This window comes from Mesoplodon bidens (genome assembly GCF_964165515.1).
Source record: "Mesoplodon bidens genome assembly, chromosome: 13".
In the NCBI taxonomy this organism is placed as follows: Eukaryota; Metazoa; Chordata; class Mammalia; order Artiodactyla; family Ziphiidae; genus Mesoplodon; species Mesoplodon bidens.
The window spans coordinates 14,813,873-14,830,790 of NC_138169.1; the positions used below are offsets into that span (position 1 = coordinate 14,813,873).

The 16,918-nt window shown below is 46.9% G+C and overlaps 1 protein-coding gene across 7 annotated transcripts in view; it reads left to right on the top strand.

The window, feature by feature from the left end:
- TBX5 (T-box transcription factor 5) overlaps nt 1-16,918 on the top strand; it is a 48,839-nt gene that overhangs the window by 27,472 nt on the left and 4,449 nt on the right. For all 7 annotated transcript variants that reach the window (XM_081252682.1, XM_081252681.1, XM_081252676.1 and 4 more), the window contains exon 8: nt 9,877-10,103. In XM_081252682.1, coding sequence (XP_081108808.1) covers nt 9,877-10,103 — 227 coding nt within the window. The remainder of the gene's footprint in view (nt 1-9,876; nt 10,104-16,918) is intronic.

Consider the following 16,918-nt stretch of genomic DNA (forward strand, 5'->3'; position numbering starts at 1 on the left):
CCCTGCCCCAGCGAACCTGCTCTTCAGGGGTAGTGTCTAAGGGCAAACCACATTGAAGCAGTGTTTCTCAAACTTTTGGCAGACATCACATTAGCTGGGGGTGGGGAGGCTCGTGAAAAAAGCAGATTTCTGGGTCTCACCTCAGAGGTTCTGAATCAGTGGCTCTAGGGAAGGGGTCCGAAACTGCCCTTTAACAAGTTATCTGATGGAAGGGTCCCCTGGTCACACCTGGATAATTTGTTTTGGCCCTACAGAATGAGCAAAGACATGCAGGTAATGGGTGATCTTATTTTCTGGAAATAGAGCTCTTGGGCTGGGCTGTTTTATAAAAAAAAAAACCCTTTTCTCTACTTGGTGGTCAACTTAGGCTGAATATTAGGAGTTCCTAGAGTGTGTCCCAGTGTTTCATTATGAAAAGTGTAAGACATATAGAAAACATGGAAGAATTGTATGGTGACCACCCATATGCCCACTGATTAGGGTCTGCAGTTAACATTTTGCTATATGTTTGCTCTATCACACATCCATCCACCCATCTGTCCATCTGTCCATCCATCCATACACCTACCAATCTATCCATTTATCTATCCATCTATCAACTCATACGTACATTTATTCTTCCACCAATCTATCCATTCACCAATCCATCCATCCATATTATTTTTTATTTTTGGATGCATTTCAAACTCAGTTGCAGACATGAGTACCTTCCATCCTTGTGTACTTCAGCATGCATACCATTAACTAGGGTTCAGTTTTTGTTCGTGATTGTCTATTTCAGGTAAAATTTACATACCGTGAAATGCACAACTAAGTGCGCCCTTCACTTCCTGACAAATACCCATACCCGTGAAACCCAAGCCCGTATCATGATACAGAACATTCCTTCACCCCGGAAAGTTCCCTCAGGCCCCTTCTCTGTTAATTCCTCCTCCACTTCCCCACCAGAAACAGTCAATATTCGGATTTTTTTAAACTGTAGGTTAGGTTTGTCTGTTATAGAATTTTATATAAAAGGAATCGTCCAGTGTTTACCCTTTTGCTTAAGGCTTTTTCTTCCCGGGTAGCTTTTTAAAACTCCCAATGTCCGGGCTGCACCGCAGAGCAATGGCATCAGTATTTAAAAAAACATTCCCCAGGTGACTGCAGGATGCAGCCAAGTTTGAAACTCACTTCTCTAGAGAGATTTCCCTATCTCTACCCACCGCACCTTAAGCCCTGTCTCCCAACTATCCCATCAGAGTGGTTAACTTTCTCACATTAGGAATTTGTTTTCCTAGAGACCCATTCCCCCATAGGTGTTTTTTGGTCGGTTGGTCTTTTTCTAAGGGGAAGAGGCAGACTTTTATTTTTTTTAACATCTTTATCGGAGTATAATTGCCTTACAGTGGTGTGTTAGTTTCTGCTGCATAACAAAGTGTATCAGTTATACATATACACATGTTCCCATATCTCTTCCCTCTTGCGTCTCCCTCCCTCCCGCCCTCCCTATCCCACCCCTCTAGGTGGTCACAAAGCACCGAGCTGATCTCCCTGTGCCATGCGGCTGCTTCCCACTAGCTATCTACTTTACGTTTGGTAGTGTATACATGTCCATGCCGCTCTCTCACTTTGTCACAGTTTACCCTTCCCCCTCCCCATATCCTCAAGTCCATGCTCTAGTAGGTCTGTGTCTTTATTCCCGTCTTACCCCTAGGTTCTTCATGACCTTCTTTTTTTTTCTTAGATTCCATATATATGTGTTAGCAAGAGGCAGACTTTTATATTAGTCCACAGAACATTTAGTATTCCTGCAGAAGTGGCTTCTTTGGGGTGACTTTGTCAAGGTCATCATTCCACTGACGGGCATTCTGCATATGACCAGGGGGCCCCCGTGCTGCCTTTCGGAACACAGGAGGCCTTAACACGACCCCTTGAGTACAGGAAGCAGTTTCAGAAAGGTCCCTGTCCCAGGTTAGTCCCGGTCCCTCTGCACTCTGGCTTCCAGAAGGACCGAGGCCCAGCCTCAGAAGCCACCCCTCTACCTTCTCATCCTCCCTCCAAAATCATTAAAAACAAAGCAAAACAAAACTAAACTAAACTAAACTAAAACTAAAATCAGTGAAGTATTAAGCTCTTCAATTTAGTACTAGATACCTGGCAATACTATCTGATGTACTATTACTAAGAGCCCGCCACAGGTTTAGTTTGCTTTGATCTTTCATGACTGTAGCTTCACATCCAGCTTTTACCTTGGGGCTCACAACTCAACTGTGACGGAGGCCTTGTTATCCCCATCTGCAAAGGGAGAAACTGAGGCAGAGGGAGATATCCTGAATCATCCACATAACTGGTCCAGGACTTTTCTCTTGATTCTGGAGCTGCTTCTGTAGGGTTACTCAAAACCTTTTTGTGAATCTCAGACCCCTTCAGAGTAACCGATGCAAGTATGGACCTCTCCCTAGAAAAACTGACAAGCTCTACTCATCTGATATTTAGGGGTTGGGGGGGGGCGATTCATAGATCAGTTGAAGCCCTTGCAAGGTAAGAACTGCTTCAAAACATAATTGTGTGGTTTATAAGCTCGTGTTTATTGAGTAGTGTGTCCCAAATATATGCGAAGCCTTTCCAAACATTGTATCATTTGACCATCCTGAGAGGCGGTGAATCTGATATTCCCATTTTACAGACAAGAGACTGAGGCTCAGAGAAAGGAAGAATTTAGCCAGCCCCACAGTGGCCAAGTTGGTGGCTGGGTACCAAAGGAAGGTCCATCCACACAGCCTGACTTCAGAGCTGCAACTCAAAATGACCACCCTGGTATGAACTTATATAGAGATTTAAGAGGTTGCCAGCCAAAGTTGTCATACATGGTGGGTGCTTATGGCTGGAGAGGGCAGTGTCTTGGAGTTTCTTTTTACTTTTCTTTTCTTTTTTTTTTTTTTTTTGGCGCGGCATGCGACATGCAGGATCTTAGTGCCCCCGGCACCGGAAGCTCAGAGTCTTAACCACTGACCGCCAGGGAAGTCCCAGTCTTTGAGTTTCTTGCTGTCCCTTACATCAGACTGCCCTGGTTGAATCAATGGTGGGAAATTCACATTACTTCTTTGTGTCCCCCTGGCCTCGCCAGCGAGATGGAGCAGCCAGTGTTCACCATGCTTTTCTCCAGCTCACTGGTGTGGTGAGATCTGAGTCATAAAACGGTCGTGAAGCACTTTGTAGACGACGAGGGAGCGATCCATTATTTGCAGAGCAAAAACCCACTTGGGGTGAGCTGCCTCCTGTCTCCTGAGTGTCCACACACGTTAGATCAGAATCGCTTCCCCAAGCGTATCAGAAAGTTAATAAACCGGGAAGGCTCTCATGGGATTCTGGGGCCCCCCTTTACATTTTAATAGCAGATTGAAGTCCTAGTGAGAGGAGGAATTTGCTTTTCGAGAACAGAGATTTTACAGTCCCCAGCCTTGCCCCAGTGCGCTGCTTTAGTCGTTTGAGAAAGGCTGCCAGAAACTGAGTAAGCCTCGCCAGGGGAAAACAACAACAGAACCCTCCCGGCACCCCAGAACCTCTGCCACCTGCTCCCGTGAAAAGGCCAATTCAGTCGGCTGCAGTGGAAAACATTCCCGGGGCCGTTCGTTAGCAGGCTGCGACGCCCGTTTGGCCGTGGATTTCAATATTCCCTTGTAACGTTTTACAACCCAGACCCGGCGACAATGGTGTCATTCATTGCATCCGCTCACGTGGAACAGAATGTGAGAGGGAGGCGGAGCTGGGGAGAAGCTGGTCTGCAGCCCTGACACCCAGGGTGAGCTGAGGGACTCAGGACCCTGGTTGGTGTCCAGGCTGGGCAGAGCGCGTCTGTGTCTGCAGGACACAGCAGAGAGCAGTGGTATTTGACATTTGGTAAAGCGGGATTGATTGACAGTTTGACCGGTAAAGGTTGATGTTGCCCGGTGTAGCCAGTATCTAACTCTGGCATCCTAGAGGAGGATGCTCTATGTAACAGAACGGTTGTGTCATCCCAGCAGTGATTGGAAGGCAACAATTCCCTATTATCAAGTATAAGTCGGCAAGAGCTTTGGAATAGCCCTGACCTGGAGTGCAGCTCAGCTTTACCTCTTCTTAGCCGGGTGATCCGGGGCAAGTTGCTTAACCTTTCTGAGCCTCATTTTCGCTATCTCTAAAGTAAAGCTAATCATAGTGATGAAATGGGATTCTTGCCAGGATCAAATGAGGGAAACCATGTAAGTCAACCAGTACAGTAGCTGGGACATTAGGACGCACGGAGAGAACAACGTGGATGATGAAGAGGAAGATGAGGAGGAGGAGGATGGAAAAACAGTCCCCAGTTGCTGCCCTCTTCCCAGACACACGAGGGCTCTTCAGCTTTCACTTTAATTCTCTGGTGTCCTGGATTCTTCCATGATGCTCTCAAACTGTGGAGGAAAACAGTTTATCTTCTCATCGTAGGGACTTTAGAGGCTTTTGCTGTGTTGCTACTCACTGAGTTCCTTGGATTGGTCCACTGATGAGCCCATGAAGAACAATCCCGGGAATTCTCTGGCGGTCCAGTGGTTAGGACTCGGCGCTTTCAATGCCGAGGGCATGGGTTCGATTCCTGGTCAGGGAACTGAGATCCGGAAAGCATTGTGGCCAAAAAAAAAAAAAAAAAAAAAAGATGCCAAAGTTGTTTGCTGGTACCATTTTCCCCGCTTTGCCTCTGTAACCCCATCCTGGTTGAGAAGTCACTCTTCTCTTCCATGCCTCAGTTTTGACACCTGTCAGATGGATTTGGGGATGTTGTCTTTCAGACATCAAGAAAGATGTGCGTGATTGATGGTGGGAATGATGTTTCAAGTTCTTCAGAGAGGAACAAACGGAGAGGGACAAGTGGTTATTGGGATAATATGCCTTTCCCACTTCTGTGAGTGTTCGTAATCAAAAGCAGAATTTGGCCTTTCCAGAGAGTAATTTTGCAATTTGGCAGTGCTGGAAGGGAGAATTCCATGGAGTCCATTGATACATTCTCTTGTAAATTCCCTCAGCCAACATTTTTTAAGAGTTATTTTCTTTAATTAAAAAAATAACGGTCTCCATTAAGAATATCAAACTAAAAGAGATTCCCCCCTTCCTGTTGGATCTCTGACAGTCCAGTACTTGAACTAAGCAAGACCTAGATAGAATTGCCAGTGAGATTTGACAACTTTTATGTTTTATTATTATCATAATTTTTCTTCCTCTTCTTCTTCTTCTTCTTCTTCTTTTTCTTTCCATTACGTAGCTTCAGCAGCCAAGGGAGAACTATAAAGCTAATTTCATTCCTTTCAGCCTCCTGGGCCCAGAAGGAGAGTCTGAGCAGTGGCGCTGCTCAGGATGGCCCCAGCTTTAGTTCTGAGATGACACAGGCCACGGGAAAGCTGGGCTAGGAGACCCCTGGGTGTCGTGAGGGTGTCTATAGCCTCCTGGACACTTGGCAGACACTCCATTGTCCCCTGCCTGGTTACTCTGACGTACTTTCAGATGACAAAGGCAGGGGCCCAGGGTGGAGACGGTCATCCCCCTGAGGGATGGGAGAAGCGAGAGAGGAGTCTTGGGCCCCAAACACCCACACCCCCAAAAGCATATTATGTTTTAAAATTGAAAGAAGTCAGTAGGAGATTGGCTAGAAGTAATTTGGGGACAGTTGGGTTAGAAATCTGGTGGTGTCTCTTTGTAGCTCTGTGATCCTGGGCAAGTTATTTAATCTGCCTGGGCCTCGGTTTTCTAATCTGTAAACTGGGGACTAAAGCAGTACCCACTTCATAGGGTCATGGAGAGGACGAAGTGGGCGGATGCAGCGTTCTTCAAAATGTGCTAGGTGTAGTGCTCTTCGTACATAAGATAATTTCAGGTGTATCTTTTGATTTTAATAGGTATTTACTTTAAATTGCATTAGAGGAACTATAACTAGTACCACAAACCCCTAATTTCATGCATATTACTACTCAGTGAGGCAAAATATATTTAGATAAACAATTCATTTTAAAAATGGAATAAGTTAAAGAATAGTTGGTTCATGGCAAGAATCACAGCTAAGTTCGAGATTTCCTGATACATATTTCTTCTAGAGAGGCGTTCTTACTCTGTGTCAGGCCATGGGCCTCTCTGGCAGTCTGGTGAAGATTAGGGATCACTTCTTAGAATAATCTGATTAAATGTGTAAAATAAGATGCATCGATTGATGCAATAAGATGCAAGGAAGCCAGTTATATTAAAATGTAGCTGTCGGGGCTTCCCTGTTGGCGCAGTGGTTGAGAGTCTGCCTGCCGATGCAGGGGACACGGGTTCGTGCCCCGGTCTGGGAAGATCCCACATGCCACGGAGCGGCTGGGCCCGTGAGCCATGGCCGTTGAGCCTGCGTGTCCGGAGCCTGTGCTCCGGCAACGGAAGAGACCACAACAGTGAGAGGCCCATATACCACACACACACACACACACACACAAAAAATATATATATATATATATATATATAGTTGTCAAAATCTTTTCTAAATGGTGATACAGTAATATGCGCACTTTATGAACGTCTTAAGTAACAGGATCTAGTGGCAGGTCAAAAACGACTGTATTTTTGTGGTCATCATGAGCATAAATGGTGTCTGGAGACACATACAGCTGCAACGGGATGTGAAGCTATTTTGTTTCTGTTGATGACAGTCGCTAGGGCTGCTAACTGAACTGTGGCTTGTTGCCGACACCCGAACAGAAAGAAATACTAAATTCCAATTCAAGATTAGTGAAAACAAAGACATCATTTTGAAAATCTAAGTTTACACCCCTAAGTTTTTCCCCAAAGTTAAGATCTCCAAGTTAAGGAGACAGACAGGCTTATGGCACTGCTCCCTCCCGAGAAATTTTATAGGCTGAAAGCACGAGTCATTTTATAACGGCAGTCACGATAGTTTCTACTATGTGCCAGACATTTTCTAGAGTGTATTGTTGGGTAATTTCAACAATCTTGAGAGGTAACTGACACTCAGAGAGATTGTGTCTTGTCCAAGATCACACAGCTGTTAGATGGTACGTCTGGTATAGAACATATATTTTCCTGAATCTAGCACCTTTATTCTTCCCACTATACCCTGATTCTTAGATACTCAAGTAAAAATCACAGTCCAGTGGGTTATCAGGGAAGGGAAGGTGTCCAGAGGACTCAGGGCTGACTGCTGTGGTTTCTCCAAACTATCTCTGTATTTCTCCCATTTTGCAGATGAGGAAACTGAGGCTTAGCTAGGTCACCTGCCAACTCTATGACCTTTAGCTGAGCTCTGTGCTACAGACTTGGTGGATTGGAGAACTCATTTCTGTGGGTTGCGTGAAGAAGGGACATTTCCTGAGGGGTATTGCTAGCAGCTTTGCTGGATCCACAGATGACTGGAGATCGGATTCAAATCCTGTTCTGCCCCTCTCACTTCTAGGGACCCGTCTTGGGGGAAATGCGGGGGAAGCTTTGAGTATCTTCAACTTCATTTTCATTTTGCTTTCCAGCCAAGCAGGTCCTCCCCTGGGAATTTCAGCTCTGTTTCCATTGCGTTTTGCCAGGCGCGGTGGTGCGGTGGGTGGGGATGGGGATGGGGGGAGGATGGATGGAGAGCCTGGAGGGTCACACGTCACTCCAGGAGGCTGTACGCTCTTCCTTTATTTGTGTATTCCTCCTAAACTAGTCCTCCGGCTCCACTATAATAATAATTATTATATTAATAATTCATATAATAATTCTGTTAATAATCGGTAATAGTAATTATTGTTTTCAACATGGAAGTATTCATCTAAACTTCGTAAGTGCTCACTGTAAAAAGAGCCAAGCCGTGCAGACGTACAGAAAGCAATAAGTTGATCTAAAAGGTCTCCCGTAACCCCAGCTTCTGGAGGGAACCTCTGGGATTCATTTCATAATCTAGACCATGTTGTTTCCCCCTTCTTTAACTTAATTCAGCTCACACAGATTTCTGAATTTGTGCATATCCAGCCTTCTCATCCCTTTCAAGGCTGCATAATATTCCATTGTTTAGCTCTATCAAAGTTGACGCTGCCATTAATGAGGATATTTAGGTTATTTCTGGCTTTTCCCCTTGTTACAGACAGTGCTGCAGAGAAAATCCTCATACTTACATCTTTGGGTACTGACCTGATGGCTTCTTGGGAAAATCCTTTGTAATGGGATTGCTCGCTCCATGTTATTGTATATTATTATTATTTTTATTATTATTATTGTTTTGGCCACGCCTTATGGCAAACGGGATCTTAGTTTCTTGACCAGGGATGGAACCCATGCCGCCTGCATTGGGAGCGTGGAATTTTAACCACTGGACCACCAGGGAAGTCCCTGTATATTTTAAAAAATGGACGCTCTCGGGAATTCCCTGGTGGTCCAGTGGTTAGGACTCGGGGATTTCACCACCGTGGTCCCAGGTTCAATCCTTGGTCGGGGAACTAAGATCCCACAAGCCATGTGGTGTGGCCAAAAAAAAAAAAAAAAAAAAAGGGTGATATCATATTGCCTTCCAGAAAAGATGGGCAAATCACCCTTCCATCAGCCTACACACTGTACTAGTTACTCTCCTGAACAAGATATCCTTTCCCCATCCCAAACATTGGCAGCCCCCTCCTCTTTGTGCACGTGGGAATATTATGGGTCGGGCCATTCTCCTCTTATACACCCCGGATGTTTCTCTCAATTCTTCCTGTTATCTTTGAGCTGTCCCTCCTCTCAGCTCCTTGGCAAGCTCCCACTCTGATCCTTCCCCGACCCACCTGGCTTCCTTTGGGACTCTTGTGATGCTCAGCACCTCTTTCTTCCTTTCCAGGAGAGGTTTCTGTTGAATTTCCCAAACTCTTATGAGGAAAAAAATGGTCTGAAAGCTGAAGGGAAGGAAATGTGGAGGACGGATCATAAGAGTGTGAGGGGCCAGATTTTGAGCACTTTGGAGGAGGCTGTACCTGTGGTGTCATAAACTGAGGCTCAGAAAGGTTGTAGTCCAGAAGTCTGTAAGTGGTGGAGATGGGACCTGAATTTGGATCTGCCTGGTCTTAGTTTCCATGCTCTTTTCTCTGTCTGCTTCGTCCTCCTTTTTCTTCTCCTTTTCCTTCCCTCTCTCCCTCTCCCTCTACTCTGCCTCCAAAACTGTGACAGTCCTGCTGATGGCTACCATTTGCTGTGACAAACACTGTTTTAAGCCTTTCACGTGTATTAACTAATTTCCTCTCTCAATAGCCCTTTGAACCTGGGGTTTTTTATTATCCCTTTTTTACAGATGGGAAACCAAGGCATGGAGAAGTTAAGTGTTGTGTCATTGGCGACAAGTACAGCAACTCAAAAAGAACGTCTAAGGCATGAGGAGCAAACTATTCAGATTAGGGTAACCTAGGTTCTTATGTGACTACCCCAGGTGGTCAGCAACCATTCTTTACTGATGTTGGGCAAAGGCCACAGCCCCATTTTAAAGATGGAGACCCAGAAGTTAAGTCTCAGTGTACTCTCAGCTCTTTAGCTTTTGAATTAGGGAATTCAAAGATGTCTAGAATAGGTTGAACTATTTCAACTGCCACGTGTGTTTATGGATTGTTGAGAGGGGTCTCAACTGGAGGTGCTCATTTACCTTTCTGCATATGTATAGAACTATTCATAAATCTACTTGCCTAATGTATAAGACATGAAAAGGTGGCGACTAAATATATACGTATAGGATAGGATGCATTGGATGCGCTTGAGTATAACTGGATCTATTCATTCATCAAAGATCCCTTTGTTTCTTACTCTGTGAGTTTTCTGGTAGAGTCTTTGACCCTGTGGTTCAGCCAGTGGGAGGATCTCTATCAGGCCACTGATCAGTGTTACTTTGCATCTTCTCTCTTTCAGTAAAGAATATCCCGTGGTTCCCAGGAGCACAGTGAGACAGAAAGTGGCCTCCAACCACAGTCCTTTCAGCAGTGAGCCTCGAGCTCTCTCCGCCTCATCCAACTTGGGGTCCCAGTACCAGTGTGAGAATGGTGTGTCTGGCCCCTCCCAGGACCTCCTACCCCCACCCAACCCGTACCCGCTGCCCCAGGAGCACGGCCAAATTTACCACTGCACCAAGAGGAAAGGTGAGTGTGACAGCCCTGCCCTCCTGGCCACTGTCTGTACTTCCTCCTTCTTTTCCTTGAAAAAAAAAGTACACATAACTACGTGTATTTACTTTTAAAATGTAAGCAATACAAAACTACAAAGAGATTGTAAGAAGTTCAAACGATCCAAGTAAAGCTAAAGATTCCTTTGACATGTCCCCCCGCTTCCTTGGGGAAAACTTATTTGGAATGTTCAGACCCATTTATTTATTTACACTTGCACACACCCACAAATACAAAGAGTTTTGCTTTTAGTTTTAACAGTTGATATCATACTGCATCTATTTTGCAATTGGCATTTTTTTAAACTTTAGAATGCATCGTAGATATCTTTTCGTGAACTTAGAGTGGCCTCACTCGTTTTAGCCCTGAAGAGGAAGTATTGCCCCAAAAGGATAAAGCTGAGTTTATGTTGCCACTAGTCGTCAGGGAGTGTGCTTCCAGGGAACCTCCTTGGAATTGGATGTGCCCTTTAGTTCATGTGCAGGGTTTCTCCCAGGTGGATTCTGAGCTCTTCTTTCCTTTCCAGATCAAATCAATACCGAAAAAGGCGGGGAGGGAGAGAAAAAAATCACAATAGATTTTTCTCTCCTGTGCATCCCCCTCTTTAAATCGACTAGGCTGCTGTCTGAGACACAACCTCGTTTCCTTTGCCAAATGAGAAATGGATGATTTTTTTCCTAAGTTATCTGAGTCCAGAGGGGAGGTTGAGGAAGGAAATTTCTGGTGGCAGTTTTTCGAGGCAGAATCGAAGGCGTTGATGCGGGCAGTGGGACCAGAGGAACAGAAGTGAGTCTCAACTCTGCCACCAGCTTCCTGTGTGACCTCAGGCAGGCGTCCTAGCCCTGCTGTGTGTCAGTGTCTCCCTTTGTAAGTGATGCTAAGTTCCCTAGAACAGTTGGTGCTTGGTAAGCTGGGTGACAGCTATGAAGGAATGAGTGGCAGGTATCCCTCCAGAAAGTGAGTCCTGGGAGGAAGTGAAGAGAAGGCTGCTCATCTAGGTGAAGGTTTGGGATAACAGACATAAGGGAAGGTGGGCTCGTGCTTACGCCCGTGGTCTGGAGAGTCAGAAAAGCAAGATGAATCTTACCTTTGCCATTTTCAAATGTTTATGATTAGGTGCGAGTTACTTAGCAAACATCACTAAAAGTTACTCTAAACATCACTAAAAGTCATCTCTAGGTTCGGGCCCGTGATTGGACCTGTCTCATAGACTTGGTGTGAAGATGTCATGAAATCATGCTTGTCCTGTGTTCAGCACGGGGTTGACTTAATAAACCGGCCCTGTTTCGCTCCAGCAGGCCCACGGCTCCATCTATAGAGTGGCCCTGTTGGGCCTCACAGCCCTAGCAGCCAACATGACGCCTGTCAAAGCCCAGTCCCTGGTGCCTGGACCCTTTTTTTTTTTCCTCTTTTTTTTTGGGCTGTGCTCGTGGCACGCAGGACCTTACTTCCCCAGCCAGGGATCGAACCCGCACCCCCTGCAGTGGAAGCACGGAGTCTTAACCACCGGACCGCCAGGGCAGTCCCCCATGGGCTTTCTTTAAAAAAGCAAACAAACAAACAAAACCCAACAACTCACTAACCAGAACCAATGGAAAAGGCTGCTTTGGCAGCTTTCTCTGGAATAGGGGTGACGTGAGGAAAGGAACACGGTTTGGTGACTTGACATTTACCAAAATCACGTTTTGAAAGAGGGAAGAGCTATCACGGGTCCAAGCCTGGGGCTGGGGAGCTGACTTGGGTGAGACTGAGCTTTCCAGACTTACCTGAAGCCCATCCAAGCTCCTTGGATCTGGAAGTCCTGAGCAATATCACCCCCAACAGGCCCCCTGGCCCAACTCCCAGCACGACCGCTGCCAGATGGGCTGGAGACCAGATGCCTGCAAACATGCCTCTTCAGGCACAAGCAGGGGTTAAGAATGTCCCATGAAACACAGGTCCCTGCACAGAGATTCTGTTTTATATTATATTTAAGGGTGCCCTGCCTAGGTTCCAGACCACAGCCTTTTCAAGAACGTTATTAAGTAGGTACTCTTATTAACCCACTTTACAAACGGGGAAACTGAGGCCCACAGAGGGAAAACTGTGAGCTAATGGTTCTTGAAGGCAGCATTTGAACCCAAGCCTGGTCTGCAGACTCTGCCTGGGCCCTGAACCACTGCCCTATCTGCCTCCATTACCTTTGCTTATGGGCTACGGTCTCCAAATTTCATCGCCCACCAGAGATCTGCTCTTGAGGCTGGGTCAAACACGCTGATTAAGAGCTCACCAGGTTTGAATTAAAGAGCTCTTTCGATTAAATTAATGCCAGACCAGCAGAAGAGGAGGAAGTTACAAAGAATCAGGGCGCTGTTTTGAGTTCAGTATTTACAGCAGCATCCTTGTAAATGCACTCCTGGAGGATGCAGGGTGAAGGCTTTGAATGCAAGCCTCATGAACCCTCTTTGGGTGATGTGAGGACTTGGTTTGCGTGGGGGTGTTGTCCGGGATCCTCGAGTGAACTTGGGATCGACTTGAGGTGGCCCCTGGGGAAGCTAGAGTCAGTGGCTGGTCTGTTGCAGTATGTTCCAGCAGCTGACACTTTCCAGCAGTGTGACCAGGGGTCAGTTGCTTCAGCTTTCTTAGCTACCTTTTCTGCAGAATGGTACCTACCCTGCAGGGTTGTTAGAAGACGAAATGAGGTAATCCAGGTGGAGCACCTGAAAGAGTGCCTGGTACCTGTAAGTCCTCTATTGGACGTGAGTGAGCCCCGCCCTTGGGAGACTCACACGGTGGCAAGCAGCTCACACATTCAACAACTCATTACAGATTGTTTGATGACAGTGGTGATTGAATGCTCGGATGCTATAACGGAGATACGGAAAGTGTTAACACAAAGCAAAGTGGGGTATCCATCGGACTAGGGTAGGGCGTCAGGGAAGAATTTCAGCTGAGGTCTGCGGAGAGTGGGGGTTGGAGAGGAGACTGGGATGCCGAGTGGGTGTCCAGGCGTTGAGAAGAGCATGCGTGCAGCCCCTCGGAAGATGGGGAGCCCGCTCCCGCTGGGGCAGTGGACAGGAGGCCAGGGTGGCTGGAGCACAGAGCAGGGGAAAGTGACGGGAGGGGAGGTCGCCGAGGAAGGCAGGGACTAGCACGACGCCGGCCCTTGTGAGCCATTTTGGGGGGTTCGGATTTTAGCCTAACACCGATGGGCGACCACTGGAGGGGTCTGAACCCCTGAGTGGCAGGATTCAGGTCGTGCTTTGAGGCGGTCCCTTTGCTGTGATAGAACTGATGCCAGGGCCCCGTTCAGAGGCTGTTGCAGGCTCTGAGGTGTGAGATGACGGTGGCTCAGGCCAGGGTGTGCCGAGAAGAGCTGGCGGTGTCGGGAAAGTCAGGACCTCGTGACTGGTTGAAGATAACAAGGTGAAGAATTGCCCCTCGTTCACGGATGCGGACACTGAGGCTCAGAGAGATTGAGACACTTGCCCAGAGTCACCCAGCTAGTGAGCCGGTCCGCCCCAAATTCATACATACTGAGGTCTGTGCACTCGGGGTGCCAGGCTCTTTTCACCTCTGCAGAAACCTCGGCCCTTCTCACCTCCCTCCACCCCCCAAAAGGGAGCTCCCAGGGACGGAGAACATTCCAGCCAAGCTCGGTCTGTCCTGCCTGCCTGCCTCGGAGACAACAAAAAGCAATTCATCATCAGCCTCCATTGTAAAGCGATAAGGAATCAGCCAAGGTTTCCTTCCAGTTTGGGACTCCCGTTAAGTGATAACTCCATGGGTGGCTTCCCCCGACCCCGGCCCCTGACTGCCCCACTATCTGACTTCCCCTCATTGTCTGTCTCCTTTCCAACCAGCCCAGGAGGCAGCCCCAATGAAACGTCAAAGGGCCAGGCCAGCCAGAGGGCCCCTTGTGTTTGGACCCAGCTGTCTCCAAACTATCTCTCTCGATGGTTGGAGCCAAAAAAGCTGGGAAGGTCTTTTATCAATGCCACTCAATCAAATCCAGGACCCCAGGGCCTGGGAGAGCACTTGTCTGTCTTTCTTTGCCCCTCCCACCCTGACTACCCTCCCCACAATTAGAAACCAAAGGCAACCCAAATAAAGATTTTAGCAAAGCCATTTTCTGCACTGGTATGGAGAGGGGATTGGATATAGTAAAGGGTTTTGCATCTTCTCAGTCTCCGTAGTTTGTAGAGCGATTCTACCTCCTTTTCTTCACTGGATCCTCACTGCAATCTTTGAGCCATGGGAGATGCCCTCCCATCCCCATTTTGCAGGGGGGAAAATAGAGGACTGGGAGCTTGGATTCCCAAGGTTATGTGGCTGGTGAGCGGCCAATCTGGGACGCGTTCATCAAGTAAATATTAACGGTACACTTCCTTTGTACTGGGCACTGTGCTGTGTGCCGAAGACAAGGGGAGAGTGAGATGGAAAAGGTCCCTGATCCCAGGAAACTTGTATTCTCACTGCGGGAGACAGATAGTAAGCAAGTCAGTACATTTCATGGCTTCAGATAGTGGCTGAGATCTGAACGGGAGTCTTTTGATTCCCAATCTAGGATCTTCCCACAATACCATGCTAGTTCTTTGCACTTTAAAGTTAAGAGCTAACAGCGTGGGGACAAACCCACACACAAATCCATCCATCCATCCATAAGTGTCAAGGTGGTTACCACCATCCATCTGTCCATCATCCATCCATCCATCCATAAGGGTCAAGGTTACCACCTTGTCATACTCTCTGAACACAGTGGGTTGCATGAAGGCTGAAAGGTTGGGGCCATCTAGCAGAAGGAGCACTGTCTGAGGAGTCCAAAGGCCTGAGTTAGAGACCTACTTCTGACTTGCTGAAGGTCACTCAGCTGAGTCGTGGCTGCTCACTGCTTACCTCCAGGGTCTCTGTCTGTGAAGACTCCACCACGGTCTTTCATCTGAATGAACTCCATCAGCAAGGGACATGACCCATTTGGGAATGGTGACAATATTTACTCAATGGCATCAGTGATTTGAAAGAAGCTCTGTGAGTTTTCTAGCTCTGGAATCCACCCGAACACCTTCAAGTATTGGATGACCTTCACAGAGCCGTCTGTCCAGCCTTCCAAGAGGGAAAACAGAGTCGACCCGCATTACTTGGGCAGATAAGACTTGAATACTTACTTTAGGTACCAGGAAGATAGAAACTAGACTGCACTGTTATTATCTCAATGCCTACATGAAATTTAGGTATTATCCCCACGTACAAACAAGAACCGAGACGGGAATGGTCCAGTGGTTCGCCCAAGGTTGCGTAGCCAGTGAGTCAGAGACATAACTGTGCCCTAAGATCTGTGTTCTGGATTCCTCATTAAAGTCACTTTATCCAGAATCAACAGCATCCAGAAACACGCAGGGCACCAGGGTTTCTCACACTGCTATGTGGTGATCAGTGGTCAGAATCACGAAGGGGTTTACTATTGGCCAAGAGACTCCTCTGGGCTCTGGACATTATATCAATATAATTGACCACCCTTAGGCAACTTTCTGAAACTAAGCCGTGGACTCATCTGATTGAGGACTTGACCCTTGACTACAGCCCATTCCCCAACCGTGGAAGAGAAACAGGACTCGTCTGGGACAGAGGTCTTTGCTGTTGATCAGTTATCAGGCTCCCAATAAAAAGATAGAAACCAAACCATCACGAAAATAAACACAGAGATTACATCCCGAGCATTTATCACGACCGACGTGAAATTTGGATCCTGACTTGGGAATTTCTTTACAGTGTGATGAGGACCAAGAGGCACTGGAGAATGCTCACGTCCTGTTTCCATCAATAAGCCAGCATTGAGTTTTTCTTAGGACTCTGCATCAGATCTTTGGGGTATTAAGGATTGGAATGTGTAATTTTACGATTTTCCAAAATGTGCTCTGGCATTTTTCATATTATTCTTCCTTTTTTACTTGTAACCAGTCTGGAAGGGGATCAGAAACTCGGGAATGGTTAGTTTGCCTTTTTTTTTTTTTTTTCTCTCTTGCCAGGGTACTCTGCAGCTGTACTTTCTATTATTGAAGAGGGGAACGCCCTGGTTAAATGGAAAACCCAAAGGTTATGATTCCAGCAACAATGGAAGCATTCAGATTTATGGATCTTGGGGGGTGGGTGGAAGGAAGAATAGAGGGAAGGAATCAAGGGAGGAGGTGGCCAGGACAAAAAAAGAAATAAGTCAAGAGAAGCAGTGTCTTTAAGATGCCCCCAAAACGCCCGGTTGAAAAGTGAAAAAATGTGGACACTTGCTCATCTGGATGTCTTCAAACATCTGGATGGTTGGCATCATGTAGCTAGGACACTTTTTTTTTAGACCAATGTTTGGGCATCCTACGGGTCCCAGAGGTGTCCCAGAAAGAGTCTAGCTAATAATAAGTTTGCTTGCTGTTAGGTGGGTACAACCTTTGTGTAGATATGTGTTATTTGGGGAGATTTTTGACTTACCTGGGGGTATCACTCGGAGAATGATGTGAGTAGAGGTGTTTGGTGGAAGCCACACCTGTTGGTTTATAGCCCAGTGTGAAGCCGTAGGACTTCCTGTGGGGAGAATGACTGACTTGGAGCTTTACATCCAAGGAGCACCTGCTCTTCACACAGTGTCAGCCTCCTGCCCTTACAGGTCCTGCCCTTGTGCAGGGGAGGATGGAGAGGGGCCAAGGATGTGTGCCGAGCAGGACCACAACTACCAGTTGACCAGCACCTGGCACTTGGTAGCGGCTCAGTCAGTATCTGTTGGATGACTTGAGTGAGTGGCGTTGCGTAGTAGAAATCGGGAGAGC